The sequence below is a fragment of the Leuciscus leuciscus genome, assembly GCF_965113295.1.
Source record: "Leuciscus leuciscus genome assembly, chromosome: 21".
Taxonomy (NCBI): Eukaryota; Metazoa; Chordata; class Actinopteri; order Cypriniformes; family Leuciscidae; genus Leuciscus; species Leuciscus leuciscus.
In genome coordinates, this window is record NC_138745.1 from 20,571,211 (window position 1) to 20,586,817 (window position 15,607).

General features: G+C 36.3%; 2 protein-coding genes across 4 annotated transcripts; both read left to right on the forward strand.

The window, feature by feature from the left end:
* The first annotated feature begins 923 nt into the window (after nt 1-923).
* Nucleotides 924-7,922, forward strand: gna13a (guanine nucleotide binding protein (G protein), alpha 13a). The gene is made up of 4 exons (XM_082152320.1): nt 924-1,251; nt 2,334-2,560; nt 3,856-3,906; nt 5,905-7,922. Exons 1-4 carry the CDS (start codon nt 972-974, stop codon nt 6,475-6,477), a joined length of 1,131 nt encoding a protein of 376 aa, XP_082008446.1. The 5' UTR covers nt 924-971; the 3' UTR covers nt 6,478-7,922.
* A 472-nt stretch (nt 7,923-8,394) lies between these two features.
* amz2 (archaelysin family metallopeptidase 2) lies at nt 8,395-15,020 on the forward strand. 3 transcript variants are annotated; one of them, XR_014200980.1, is made up of 8 exons: nt 8,395-8,573; nt 11,322-11,604; nt 11,694-11,867; nt 12,100-12,228; nt 12,385-12,548; nt 14,196-14,372; nt 14,538-14,787; nt 14,883-15,020. XR_014200980.1 is itself a non-coding variant. In XM_082151186.1 (7 exons), exons 2-7 carry the CDS (start codon nt 11,322-11,324, stop codon nt 14,664-14,666), a joined length of 1,056 nt encoding a protein of 351 aa, XP_082007312.1. In that variant the 5' UTR covers nt 8,395-8,573; the 3' UTR covers nt 14,667-14,859. The 3 variants fall into 3 exon arrangements, 2 of the variants coding, with proteins under 2 accessions (XP_082007312.1, XP_082007313.1); XM_082151186.1 differs by lacking the exon at nt 14,883-15,020 and having other exon boundaries at nt 14,538-14,859; XM_082151187.1 differs by lacking the exon at nt 14,883-15,020 and having other exon boundaries at nt 11,411-11,604; nt 14,538-14,859.
* The last annotated feature ends 587 nt before the right edge of the window (nt 15,021-15,607 follow it).

Here is a 15,607-nt window from a genome sequence, read left to right on the forward strand (position 1 = left end):
GTAAATTATGACAGAATTTCCATTTTTGGGTGAACTATATTCCTTTAATTGTTTGACCAACTGGGACATTCATTAGCCTATTATTACCTTTTGAAATTTGTAATTAAAAAGCAATATTGCTTGTGTTGTTGTAATTCGAGGAGGTATTGCTATAAAAGTATGTAGCAGACTTTCATAAATATGCTCTTGGCTTGATACCAAGTTCAGACACTAAAACTTTATTACACCAATTATAAATTCATTATTTACACGATGGCAATTCCAGATGAAAAGGATCCTAACAGGATGGAAATAAAAACCTAAAGTTAGACACTGCTCTGTGAGGGATTGGGAGTTGGTTTACATTAGATATAAACATATTTTGAAATATTGATCACTGGAATTTTACCAAACAGGAGTAAGACCAACCAATCACAAAATATATATATTTTTTATCAAAACCATTGCTATAATACTGAAAGATGTCATTAAAGAACTGCCAGTTAAATTGACATTGCACAATATTTACAGGATGAAGTGATATATGTAAAAAATAATAAAATTGTTAGAATTGTTTTGATTGCAGAAAATGAAAAAATAAAGACAAAACCTGTAATACTATAAATTTGGTAGTTTTCATGTCAGAAGTGATGTTAGGGACATGGCAAAATGGCAAGATCCACTCAAACCAAAGTAATGAAATTGATATGTTCACTTTATTATCAAATGTGTTTAAAGAACACTAAACTATTTTCTATATTTTATCCAATATATTAGGACATGTCGTGGAATAAAAATAGGAATGGCCTATTATATAAATACTCAGTAAATCTAAATGATAAAAAAATAGCTGACAATGTATTTAAAAAAAAAAAAAAATGTCCAAAACATTAAACCACACCCGGGTATCCGCCCATTCTTTTTTGCGGAACACGTGAACGCGCCGCGCTCGGCAGTGCGAGTGATGTATCCATGAAGTCGTTACTACAAAGATGGCGGATTTCCTGCCCTCCCGGACTGCTATAGTTTGTATTCCCAATTGTCTTCTCTCCCACGGCGAAATTGATCAAATTAGGAAGTCTAAGGAGATCGACAAAAGCCTGTCTCGAGAGAAGACTTATGTGAAGAAACTGGTGAAGATCTTGCTGTTAGGAGCAGGCGAAAGTGGCAAGTCAACTTTCCTCAAACAAATGCGCATAATTCATGGGCAGGACTTCGATCAGCGGGCCAAAGAAGAGTTCCGGGCTACAATCTACAGCAATGTTATCAAAGGTACCACGACAATAACTTGAAATCGAGAGAGACATGTTCATTATTGAAAATGAACGGTCAAAGTAATTTCAGCGGCAGGTGAAACTGTTTGTCGATTCCTTTCACTTAACTTACGCAAACTTTCGATTGCTCACCCAGCCCATAGACGACGCGAAGGCCAGTGCTTTTAAATGTTGCTATTGTTCAACCCGTTTTACATAGTCAGATGACAAATTTGACTAAGGAAAATGAAACGACTGTTTTTAAAAAAACATTTGTGTATGTAGACTATGTTCAAGTTTCACATAAAACCTTTCAGAAAACTTGGCGCCTCATAGAGAAAGTGCAGAGTACAGCGCCTACTTTTGGTCTGGGTTAACTTAGTCATCTGTATGTGTGATTGTTTTATGACACATTCTGATAAGTGTACCTCAATATACCACTGATTCTTGAGACATACATGGAAAACAGGTGACAGAACCCGGAATTATATATTCAGTCATGTTTAGGCCCTGCTTCCATTTTCAAACAAAATGCTAGTTTTTTCATTGCCTCAGTATGATTCAACATCATTAAATACAAACATTTAATATTTATTATAGATAGGTTATATCCACCTACATGAATTAATGGATATATCGATTATTTAATACGTACAGTCAAAACATATACCATTTATTAAATGTAGAGCTGCTAAAATTAGCTACTTAAAAATATGAGAAATGACCTAAAAGCCCTAACAATTTATTAACAGTTTGAGTGATGAGGTTGACATGCGTATAAGAACAGTTGTTTTAATAAGTATGTTTGTTTTGTATATTTCTTTTTTAAATTATAAAACAGAACTCAAATGACCTTGTTGACCTCATAAAAAAGGGAAATATGACAACAACAACAAAAAAAGTTTTTCAGGATGGAGACAGACTATGATTTTTCATAAATTTAATTGTGTTGACAAAAGGAGACATTATGGTCTGAGGATAGGCTACATAGTAACTGTTTCATTTTCTTTTTAAAGTCATTATATCAGCAGCCTCAAGTTTATTTTTATAGTATCCTGATCACTGCAAAATGTCAATATCTCTAATGGGTGTCCTGTTTAGGTGTCCGGGTGCTGGTGGATGCCCGTGAGAAGCTGCACATCCCTTGGGGAGACCCTGAGAATCAGGTTCACGGGGAGACAATTATGGCCTTCGACACTCGCTCGTCCTTGATGGCCAAAGGGATGGTGGAGACCAAAGTCTTCCTGAACTACCTGCCCACCATCCGTGCCCTGTGGCAAGACAGTGGTATTCAGAATGCCTATGACAGACGAAGAGAGTTTCAGCTGGTAAATGAAATGATCACTCATAATTATATATTCATTATTAAACCTTCAAAATGATTGTGCATCCTTTTTTCATTTGTTCTTAGTCACCAAGAAAGAAGTAAAGTTTTGGATCTAGAATCCATCCACTCAATCTTTTTCATAGGATTTGTGTAATTGTGGGGGTTGTGATCTTGAAGGAATGTTGATCTGTTGTTAAATAGCTTGGTATTATGAATCAAGGCAGATAAGCACAGTGTACTTGCATAATTACTCCTATCAAGCTTGTGTGCCACCAGCAGTACACTCCATACACAAAGCATTAATCATAGTATAATGCCTACTTCCTTCATACATGCATATTTTTCATACATTTGAAATGTAAATTAGGGGCCATTCTTGAATTTATTGGACTGATGATGCAAAAAGGAACTTAAGTTTGTGTTTGCTGATATTGACAGTGATTGAAACCTGAGAGTAATTCTCGGTATGAGTTAAACACAAATAAAGGTGACTTGTTAGTCATGACAATGAGGGCGTTCTGTCTGCGGCTGCGCATGAGTTCAGTTTGCATGTCAGTTATGAAGATAGCATCATTCATGTTCAGGGGCCAGAACCCTTGTGACTTAGATTAGGATTTAGCTCATTTTCCAACTAAAAATCTCCATTGTTGTACAGGTTGTGATTAGCATGTTTATCCGTATTTATACAGTGATAAACATTAATTTGTTTGTACATTTAAGCCAGTGACTAAGTAACTTTCTCTACCTAAGGCTGATTTGCATACTTCACAAAGCAAACCAGTAGAGGACACAATGCTGTGCTCCTGAAAACTCTTACCAGTTTTTGCTTACGAGGGCCAGAGTAATCTAGCAAATTAGTATAACATAATAGGTGTCTGTCTTGGACCAGCAAATGTGGTGGAAAATGTATGACTGTGTGTACTATATATATATATATATATATATATATATATATATATATATATATATATATATACATACATACATACATACACACACACACACACACACACACACACACACACACACACACACACACACACACACACACACACACACACACACACACACACACACACACACACACACACACACACACACACACACACACACACACTTATTTATTTATTTTTTTAATGGTGCTTTTTGATAGTATAATATAGAGTGTCAGGAAAGGAAATGGTAAAATAAATAGGGCATATTGGGGCACAACACAAAGTCAAAGCTTCACCTTCTGCGCCACAGTTCACATAACAAAGACCTAATTATGATTGTGTTTTTTTTTTTTCTCTTTAGGGTGAATCTGTGAAATATTTCCTGGACAATGTGGATAAACTTGGACAATCGGTAAAAAGAAATAGTGTTTCTTAAATGTTAATGTCATCCAGAGCAAAGGGTAGTTGGTATTATACCAGTATGTACATGATACAAATTTAATGACACTCATGAATAGGGAAGGTTATCGATAGATTTTTGGATCCACAGACATCAGGTTGGCTGATATATTGTTTTTACTGGTACTGATTCATTGCATTGTAACATTTGGTACAGGTTAGGGGTGGGCGACATGACCAAAATCTTATATCACAATATAAGTTATTTTATTTCTCTATATATATCAATATACCTATTTTTGGTTGAAATAAGGTTATGATATCAAAATTCATAGTTGGTGTAAAAAAATTAAGAATTTCAATGACATTTAGAATTTTGATATTACAGCAATAACTAAAAGTTCTCAAGCTTACTGTTCACATGTGAAAGGTCAGTAATAAAATAAGAACAAATAATCTAATTTCAAACAGTAGGGCAAATAAATATAATAGAACAAAGATACAAATGAAAAGCTGCAAGCAGCGATACTGGGCCGAGTATTGAAGTGAAATGTGCAAAAAGCGAAGCCCAAAGAAGAGAAATGGATTTTACATGAATAATTGATGTGAGAATAAGAAGTAACAAAATGAACAACAGAAAAAAGGGGCAGGACAAAGAAGAACTGAGCAGACCCAGTATGACATTCTCTGTATATATACACGCATCTGGTTTTCTCCCAAATGTTTATGTTCATGTAAAGGCCCTTTCACACTAAGTGTGATGCATTAAAGCAAAGCAAATCGCAGACTTTTACCACAAATGCGACACGATTGATCGCCTTTGGCTAATTCACGCCTGCACGATAGGTGGCGCTGACTGAGAATGCATTATGTATCTTTTAGGTTTTTCCATTTGATTTAACCTTGTCCACTGCAAATTAAGATAAACAAAGTGGGGTACTACACTAGAAACATAAATTATCTATAATGCTTACGAGACCTTACAATAATTCTTTTGACCAAATACATAAAAAAATCGCAGCTGGACAACAGCCGCATTAGAGCTACAATTAGCATCAAGCTACACATCACCATTTATGAGAATATTACTGTTTTTGCTCAAAACATACTTTAGGTCGATGGATGAAAGCCGAACGTTTGGATTTCCAACCCGACACACTGTAATTACCACAAGGACCCGCCGTTAACGATCTGTCCCTCACGGACCGCGTGACTTCACCACTTCCTGTGGAGTTTTCTTTCTTTCTGCGACTAACCAACTAATAAAATCTTGGTCGACTAAGCCTCTTCTAGTCAAATAACGTTTAGCCGACTATTAGGGGGCAGGCCAAAAAAATATCCAGAGCCGCATAAAAAAAAAAAGTGATTTCTTAGATATATTCCACTAACTTCTAACCAACAACAGCATATCTTGGTTCTGTGATGCATAGTAAAACCAATGTAACTCATATATATCGAGCAGAAACAAAGCAACCTCGGCTTAAGTTTTCAGGCCTTCCCGCTCTCTAACGTCTCTCCAGCACTGAAAAGCTTTTCCAATATTAACATGGGTCCTAAATCTTGCCTGATGGTCCCCCCCCCCCCCCCCAGTTATATTCCTTTAGTCTTTTCTTCTATGGTTATCTCTAATTTCTGCAGTCTTTTTGCTTAGGTCCTGCTTGCTCACTCTCTCTCCTCGCCCATCATGAGCGTAAACACTAGCAAATATTCACAAACATTTTTTGAGTGTTGATTTAAATTTTCAACAGCATTTCTCAGAAATCACTTACTGTACCTTTAAACTGGCAAGGCTTAAAACGCATGCAGATAAACTTTCGTGACAACGCAGCACTGCCACAACCATGATCCGTGAATCTATACCTTTGTTAGTGTGTATGTATAGAATTTCTACCTGTATATTGACTACCGTTAAATCACTCACCCCTATTATAGGTACTACATTTTTAAAACTGTTTTTATTATTTGGATTAGTATTATGCCTGTCTGATGTTTGTTTCCATTTAATCTGCAGGACTACTTGCCCAACCAAAAGGATATACTGCTGGCACGAAAACCCACCAAGGGTATTCATGAGTACAACTTTGAGATCAAGAATGTACCTTTCAAGATGGTGGATGTGGGAGGGCAGCGGTCGGAGCGCAAGCGATGGTTCGAGTGCTTTGACTCGGTGACCTCCATCCTCTTCCTAGTCTCATCCAGCGAGTACGATCAGGTGCTCATGGAAGACCGTCAGACCAACAGGCTCACGGAGTCGCTCAATATCTTCGAGACTATCGTCAACAACCGCGTCTTCGCCAACGTCTCCATCATTCTCTTCCTCAATAAGACAGACTTGCTGGAAGATAAAGTTCAGAACGTGAACATCAAGGACTACTTCCCCGAGTTCACAGGGGAGCCCCACGATCTGCAGGACGTGCAGAAGTTCCTGGTCGAGTGCTTCCGTAACAAGCGTCGAGAACAGCAGCAGAAGCCCCTTTACCATCACTTCACCACCGCCATCAACACAGAGAACATTCGCCTCGTCTTCCGTGATGTCAAAGACACCATCTTGCACGACAACCTTAAACAGCTCATGTTACAATGAAAGGCACCGATTGGCCTTTAAGAACATTCCATTTTAATTAGGGTTTTACTTTATTTAATACAAAGTACAAGTGGTTCAATACATATTGTGGTTGAAGAAAAATGGATAGGATAATTTTGCAAACATTTTCTTTTTTGCATAATATTACGTCATATATATATATATATATGCAAAGAATTTGATATAAAAGCAACCTTTTTTTTGCTGCTTGTAGCCATATCAAATATGCCAAGGAATGGTCCTCAGTTATTCACCAAAATGCTGTAATTGTGATCGTTTACTGTATGTTTATGAGCGCATATCTTCGTATAATGGAACCGTCAACACTCCTCTAGCCCTTAGGCTTAACACCTAGTTTTGGATAAAGCTTTTTTTCCAAAAGAAATCGTAAGAACTCAGGGCTTTTCAATGTTTAAATCAAAGAGCTCTTCTGCACCAGTGAACAGTTTTGTTTTGTTTTTGTGTGTGTGTTTTTTTTCTTTAAATGGGCTTTAGCCTGGTCATATTGTCTTTTTTTTTTTTGATAGAAGAACATGGCCTTTGTCTTCCCACACTCAAAATGCCTTTTTGTTGCACTCGGATCATGACAATAATGTAGTACAATTAAGGTACTTTTGTATGAAGTACTTATTTGTCATTTATATGTAAAGGGAAGATGTCTTTGCCGTTCAAGCCTGTACAGAGGATCTGTACTTACAAATTTTTTTGCTCTGACAGTTTTTTTTCTCTTGAGCTTTATATTTTACACACTAACGTAATACCATACTTTTACTGTATTTTTCTAAAAGCCCTGAAAATCGATATACAGTAGTCAACCTTTGAAGTGGATCAAAAAAGCTCATCGAAGTTGTCCTAAGACAAGAACGGGTATTGTTCAAAATGCATGTATAACTTTGATGAAAGGTTTTGATTCACTTCAGATGTTGACTACTGTAGATTTCTTTCCTCTATTTTTATTTGTATGAATTCACTTTAAAAACAGAAAGTTGCCTTGTGTTTTTGGTCCTGTGTAGGTTAAAGTGGACAGCTTTAGCTCAGGGTTTTATTAAATGACTGTTAAAGCAGTCCAGGTGCCTTTCTGTGTAGTGGTTTCTACAGACATTTGTTTTTGTTTTGTTTTACAGGCCAATCAAAGGCCTTGCCTTAAATGTCTGTAGATCAACCAAAGCTGGTTTGATAAGACAAATTGAAATGTGTTGATGGAGAGACTAAGTCTTAATGTAATCTTAAAGAAAACAAGCACTGTAATCTGACTGTTGGTAGTAAATTGATATTAACTGATTGCCTGATTTAAGGTCTTTATGTATAAAATCTGTAAAAGAATTTGCTTATACAATGTTGTGTATCTTTGTCGTGGCCATAATCACTTGCTTTTGTATAGTGTTTTCTTATTGTTTTTGTTGATCACTTTTGTGTAATTCTGTTTATTAAATCTGATTATTTTATCAGAGTGGTTGTTTTCTTTTTTTCTGGTGATTTGTCATTTCACTTTTCAGTGAAAAAAGAGGTTATATCGACCCAGCATCCCACTAATAAAACATCCTATGATTTCTGAATAAACTTCCAGTTCCTGTGTTGATTTTGTTTTAGAAATCATGCATTTTCATTCTATCATTTAACAACTGCTACTTTTCTAAAGATGTCTTTCAATTTTTAACACATTTATGTGCTTTTATTTTGCTATTGAATTATGTTTGAAATATCACTAATTATAAATGGGATTAATTACTTACACAGGTCCAATAGTAGGCTATTATAATCTTTGGTACTGTAAAATAGAATATGCTTTTAATAGTTTGTAATTAAATACATTTTAACAAAGTGTTATATATTGTAACGTTTCCCAAAAATATCAGAAAAAATAATAAAGCTGGTTTAAAAAAACGAAACAGTGATTGGGACTTTACATTTGAAAAACACAATGGCAGCCAATGTAAAACTCGAATTTTGTTCTGATCTGAACAAGCTTGCGTAGGCTGCAGCTCAACTAGGTTTGCCGTTTATGGTTTCCGTTTCTATTGCTGTTTATTTAATTAATGTTCAGTTTTACCTGAAACATCCAGTCTTCGACGTTCATTCTGGAACACATTTTAAAGGTAGCTTCAGCTTTATTAATGTGTTGACACGTGCGTTTGATCTGTTATAGCTAATCAATTTATTTTATGTAACAATCTCAACGAATGTCAAGTCGAACTGTGTTGTCATTCAGTCGTGTGTGTGACTGCGAAGTCGCATTCCTCTGACACGCCGTGGTAAAAACAACTTAACTTTAATAATTAATGGCGTGACATTATCGCAATATGATACATACAGTAGGCTACATTCCAGTGTAGCTTACACAGTGCAAGTGTGACAGACAGTAAACGTTGGACACAATACAGTAAATGACAGTACAGTATACGGCTAGACACATTACTACACCTGTATAACTTACTTGGAACATGCATTTTTATTTTATTTTATTGTAGGTTATAGAGAGAGAGAGAGAGTAGGTGAGCCACATTTAAGTTATTCAACATGATTAAATAAAAAAATACATTTAATTTATTTACTTTCTTAATGCATTTCCTTGGTTTTATTTTCAACAACAACAAAAAATATTACTGCATTTTTTTTTTTACATACCATAATTTTTTACCATTTAAATGATTTTTAAAATAAATTAATCATTTTATTCTGCAAGTATAGGCTACTTAGGCCTGGTTTCACAGACAGGGCTTAGATTAAGCCAGGATATTTAAGTAGCTTTATAAAACTGCCTTAGAAAAAAAAAATACTGATATGCATCTTGAGACATATTTAATCAGTGCAAGTTGCTTTCAGTTAAAACAGCTCAAACATGCATTTTAATCTGGGGACCAGTTTAAGCATTGTCTGTGAAACCAGGGGATATAATGTTACAAAACATTGTATTCAAAGAATTATGAAAAAAAAAGTATTATCACGATTTTCATAAGCAGCACAACTGATAATAATAAGAAATGTTTCTTGAGCACCAAATCAGCATATTAGAAGGATTTCTTATATTAGGGATCATGTAGCACTTAAGCCTGAAATAATGACTGCTGAAAATTCAATCATTTAAAATAAGTTTTTCACAATATTACTGTTTTTACTCTATTTGTGATCAAATAAATGCAGTCTTGGTGACTTTAAAAAATACTGAAAAAATCGTACTAACTTTTGAACTTAGTTTATATTATATATATTATATTAAGTTGGGAGGTTTTTAAAATTTGAATAAAATGAAAACTGAAAGACTTTAAAAATCACATGAGCCAATATTTTAGTCGAACTTAGATAACATAAATGTTTAAACTGAGAAATCTTACAATTTTATGCACAAAGTGAGCTCATTTCAAATTTGATTCCTGCTACAGGTCTCAAAATATTTGAGACGGGGGCATGTTTACCATGGTGTAGCATCTCCTCTACTTTTCAAAACCGTTTGAAGACGACTGAGCATCAGGGTTATGAGTTGCTGGAGTTTTGGTGTTGGAATTTGGTCCCATTCTTGCCTTATATAGGTTTCCAGCTGCTGAAGAGTTTGTGGTCATCTTTGACGTGTTTTTCGTTTAATGATGCGCCAAATGTTCTCTATAGGTGAAAGATCTGGACTGCAGGCACCCAGACTCTTCTACGATGAAGCCATGCTGTTGTAATACCTGTATTGTGTGGTTTTGCATTGTCCTGCTGAAATACACAAGGCCGTCCCTGAAATAGACGTCATCTGTAGGGGAGCATATGTTGCTCTCAAACCTTTATATACACCTTTCAGCATTCATAGAGCATCCCCATATGCATCCCCATACCATCAGAGATGCTGGCTTTTGAACTGAACGCTGATAACACGCTGGAAGGTCTCAGGAGGACACGGCGTCTGTGATTTCCAACAAGAATGTCAAATTTTGACTCGTCCATAGACCATAGAACACTATTCCACTTTGAAATAGTCCATTTTAAATGAGCCTTGGCCCACAGAACACGACGGGGCTTCTGGACCATGTTCACATTATGGCTTCCTTTTTGCATGATAGAGCTTTAGTTGGCATCTGCAGATGGCACGGCGGATTGTGTTTACAGCGGACAGTGGTTTCTGGAAGTATTCCTGGGCCCATTTAATAATGTCATTGACACAATCATGCCGATGAGTGATGCAGTGTCATCTGAGGGCCCGAAGACCACGGGCATCCAATAAAGGTCTTCGGCCTCGTCCCTTACGCACAGAGATTTCTCCAGTTTCTCTGAATCTTTTGAAGATGATCAATTTGATGTTGAGGAACATTGTTTTTAAAGTATTGCACAATCTTTTTACGTAGTCTTTCACAGATTGGAGAGCCTCTGCCCATCTTTACTTCTGAGAGACTCTACCTCTCTAAGACATCCATTTTATAGCTAATCATGTTACAGACCTGATATCAATAAACTTAATTAGTTGCTAGATGTTCTCCCAGCTGAATATTTTCAAAATGTCTTGCTTTTTCAGCCATTTGTTGCCCCCGTGCCAACTTTTTTGAGACCCGTAGCAGGCATCAAATTTTAAATGAGCTCATTTAGTGGATAATAGTGTAAAATTTCTCAGTTTAAACATTTGCTATGCTATCTATTGTTCTATTGTGAATAAAATATTGGCTCATGTGATTTGAAATTATTTTAGTCTTCATTTTATTCAAATTTAAAAAACGTCCCAATTTCTCCGGAATTCAGGTTGTGTATATATATATATTACATTTATAATCTTTTGGAGGTGTTTTAGCAAGTTTGCTTAATGCTTAATTAATATTTCACCTTGCACGTGGATGTCTGTAGTGTGACTGTGTTTGTGTGTGTATTTCTATGGACAGATGCAGGTTATTAAGCATCCTGTTGAGAGACTGCATACTGCTCTCCTGTCCACACGGAAAGATTTAATAAAATCATTTCAAAAATTCAGCAGAGCAGAGAAGACGTTTCTAGAAGATGGGCTCCTGCCTGGCAATTCACTTTTCAGCCCCATCACCATTCACTCAGACTCGGACTGGATTCCTGCACATCCAGAAGATCTTCAAGACTTTCAGAGTTTTTACATCAACCCATACCGCCGTTCTCCAGACCGTGGACATAAAACCATCTATATTCAAACTATTGGTTAGTGTACTTTATATGTAAAACAGCTTAAATGTGTCATTTATTATCATGTTTACATTTGTAATTTGATCATGTTGATAAATGCACAGGCTCTTTTGGGGAAGGAGCGGTTGTGGCAGAGCAGTATGTTGAATGGATGAAGGACTACTGTCAGGCGTTCTTTTACGGACTAGTGGTCAAGCTTTTACCACCAGTAACAGTTGCTTCAACAGCCTGTTCATTTCGGGTTAACAACAACACACATAACCTTCAGCTTCATGCTGGTTAGTATTGCTGCAACAGAACACAACCAGAATATAGTCAGTGAGGCAATTACATTTGGCAGACTTAAATTTGGTCTGGGCTTCATTCTGGTATGTAACACCTCATTTTCACAATCCAGTCAATTCCTGACAGATAAAATCTGTTGTTACTGAAATATACATTATGATAATTGCACATGGGTTACAAACGGAAGTTCACGTTGACTTTTAAACTGCTTTCTTTTATTTACAGGAGAGCTGTTGAACTTCTTGAAAAAGAAGAAGCCCAGAGATGCTTTTTGCATTGTGGGGATCACCATGATCGACTTGTACCCTAAAGAGTCATGGAATTTTGTTTTTGGCCAGGCTTCTCTAACTGAAGGTGATTTTTGATTCAGTTGCAGTGGTCTTATTAACAACTTGTGCTTCAAATGTTGTTGTAACTTGAAAGGAATGTTGTCATTGTAGCCGTTTTGATTTAATACACCTTTTGTCATTTTAGCAGTTCTATTAAGTTTGAATGTTTTTGTTACTGTAGGAATGGGAGTCTTCAGCTTCGCCCGATACGATGAGCATTTTTATGAGAGAAGCTATGCAGGGCGGCTTAAGAAGAAAATAGAGCTAAAGCAAGGAGACTATTCTGTGTTTGATAGTTACTACACTCCTCCAATCACCAGCATTCTCCTCCTCCGCTCCTGCAAGGTGAAGTGAGATGACTGTGCTTCTAAAATCCCCAACCCTTACACAGAAAAAAGTGCATCAATGCTTTTTATGCTTTGGAATGTACTTATTCACGAGTTCACACTTACATATAATTTGAAGGGGTAAAGTTTAATTCGTATTTGGCGTGCTGTCCGGAGGGAGGGCTCCGAGTTCGGAGTTCGGCCCGAACCCAGAGTACTCCCCCCGTATGTAAGTGTTTAGGACTAGAAGGGTGGAGAAGGGGTGGTGGAGGGATGCTGCAAAAACTGTCAATGGAATGAGGTGAGACTGCTGAGTATATATACACCTCTTACCATTGATTGCTGAGTGCTCTCCACTTGTGTTAATTATCTGAACGTGCTCCTCCCGAACCTTGTTAATAAAACATCATTTAATATATTTAAACGCAAAACCACTGAACAGATATTTTAACAACGATTTTTATAGATGAAAAGACACTATCTGGGTCAGTGGTTTTCAACTGGTTTGGGCATGGGACCCACATTTTCCAGTGGTCATCAGACTGTGACCCAAATTTTTCAGAATTTTAACCAAGCAAATTTATTTCTCAAAAATGGTTGTGGTTGTGGAAAATAAAGTGGTATTTTGGGTTAAGGTTTGGCTAAAGTTATCATGGTAATAAATACACAATACTAACATAAACTGTTAATGAAACATATGGACACTGATCCTGATGATGAATAGAATGTGTTTTAGCTGGGAAGGATTTGCATGCAGGTATAATGTACAATGTACCAATTATGTAATTTATTGGTACAGTTTTGGTCATTTCATTCGACTTATTAATTGACAACGTAACTAGGACGTTGCATGCTTGTAATTTCCTTTACTCTATAGTGAAGTGATCCCAGCAAGCAATTTTGCATTTAAAAGAGGTCTAATAGCCGTCCAAACACAGCCCTGACGTCTAGGCTAAAACAAGGCAAAATTTCTGTGAAAATGTAATAGATGTCTAACCATAGCCCAAGAATAGACTTGTCATCAATTAGATAACATGTCAAAGAAATTAAATCAAACACCTTGTAATCACTGTTGACTTTGCTTACATAATGTAATATCATACATCTCGCAAGTTAATTTGGCAAAAACGACATGTAGCCAAATTCAAGGTTATTTTGGCTAGAAGTGGGTTACTCATAGCCGGACTATTTCGGTTCTATAATTAACCTAGATGGTGTAATGACGGCTATTGCTTGCTAGGAATATATTGGCATTTGCGTGCAATTGAAGAGCGCGCACCATGAGCACAGTATAACATCTGACATATAGCCTGACAACATCTCATCTGACAGCAGATACTATCTGCACAACGTTTTTCTCAGGCATTCTTTACTTAAACTGCATCTGACAGTGGAGTCAACAGGAGTTCATTCACGTCTTACAAACTAAAAGTCTCGCATTTGAAAAACATTTCATACTTTTTTTGTTATTGTTGTTTCTTTGACTACACAATCCGCGACCCACTCAAAACGGTCTTGCGACCCACTTTTAGGTCGCAACCCACCAGTTGAGAAACACAGATCTAGGTCATTGTGTGGTTGAAAATGTGTGTGGCTGTCTGTAAGTGCACTAAACTTTATATTTGAGCTCTTTTAACCAGACCTGTTATTTGTGCATCTCTTTTAGACCCTGACTCATGAGATTGGACATATATTCGGAGTGGAGCACTGCCAGTGGCTAAACTGTGTCATGCAGGGCTCCAATCACTTAGTGGAGTCTGACCGCCGGACACTTGTCCTGTGCCCCATCTGTTTACGAAAACTACAGTCTGCCATTGGATTCAAAATAGCAGACAGATACAAGGTAAGCCCAAATCTATTTTGACTCATTTGCATGCACTCTAGTGTTCAGCCCCACTGATCTAATCAATATAACATGATATCAATCAATCAATATACAGTAACATCAATATACAGTAACATAGTATGTAGTATGTAAATATATATAATACCGGTATGTACTCTACAGGCCATACTGCACTGGATTGAAGATGGAGCTGACAGCAATGGACAACATTCAAAACCCACACAAGCCTTTCAAGAGTATAAAGACTGGTTGTATAAGTGCTTAGAAATATTGGACAGTGAAAAGCCATGAACCAGCAAGTTTGATCTTTTGCTACCTGCCGACAAGCAATGTCAATGCAAGTTGAGACATGCTATATATGCACATTCTTGAAAAGAGATTTGGTGAGAAAGCTTCTGCTTGGAAAATACAGGTAAATGTATATGTAAAGTAGTGCTTTTGGTCTGTATGTATGGATCAAACTAAATAAAGTTTTATTTCTCTCTTTCCTTTGTTTTTGCTTTTAAGATCTCGGTCAAATCAGAAAACAATTTTCAGACAGCAGTCTAAAAAAAGTATGTGTTTATTTATTTTTTATCTGATTTAAAGATTGTCTTTTGTGCAGAAAGAGAAGAGAACAGTGCACATTCACATTCCACTGAACATACAGCATATAATTCCTTTCCAGTTATAAAATTCAAGTCATGTGACAGTTGTTCGATAACAACAAATACAGTTTTACCTAAAGAGGTAAGTGATGAAAACACTTTCACATTTGAATTTGGCTTTGCATTACATTGGACATCCTTCAACTTCATTTCACAGTTGCATCAACCTGAGCTCTGTAAAGCATTGAATTCACAGTATCTCTATTTAATAGATATATAAGTGTTATCCACAGTTGAAAACACTATCATCAGCATTGAAAGACTAAACAACACCATAAACTATGGAAGCCTGTTTCCACCACAGAATAAAAAATTAAAATAAAAAAACATCTCGCAATTCTGACGTTATAACACGCAATTGGGAGATATAAAGTTAGAATTGCATGATATAAAGAAGAAGAAAATAAACAATAAAACATTTTAATTGTGAGAAAAAAAGTCTGCCTTTTTTTTCTTTAGAATTGGACTTTATAACTCGCAATTGCGAGTTTATATCTCACAGTTCTGAGAAAATAATACTTTTTTTCTCGCAATTAAAATGTTTTATTCTGTGGCGGAAACAAGCAAACAGACACTATTCGCATT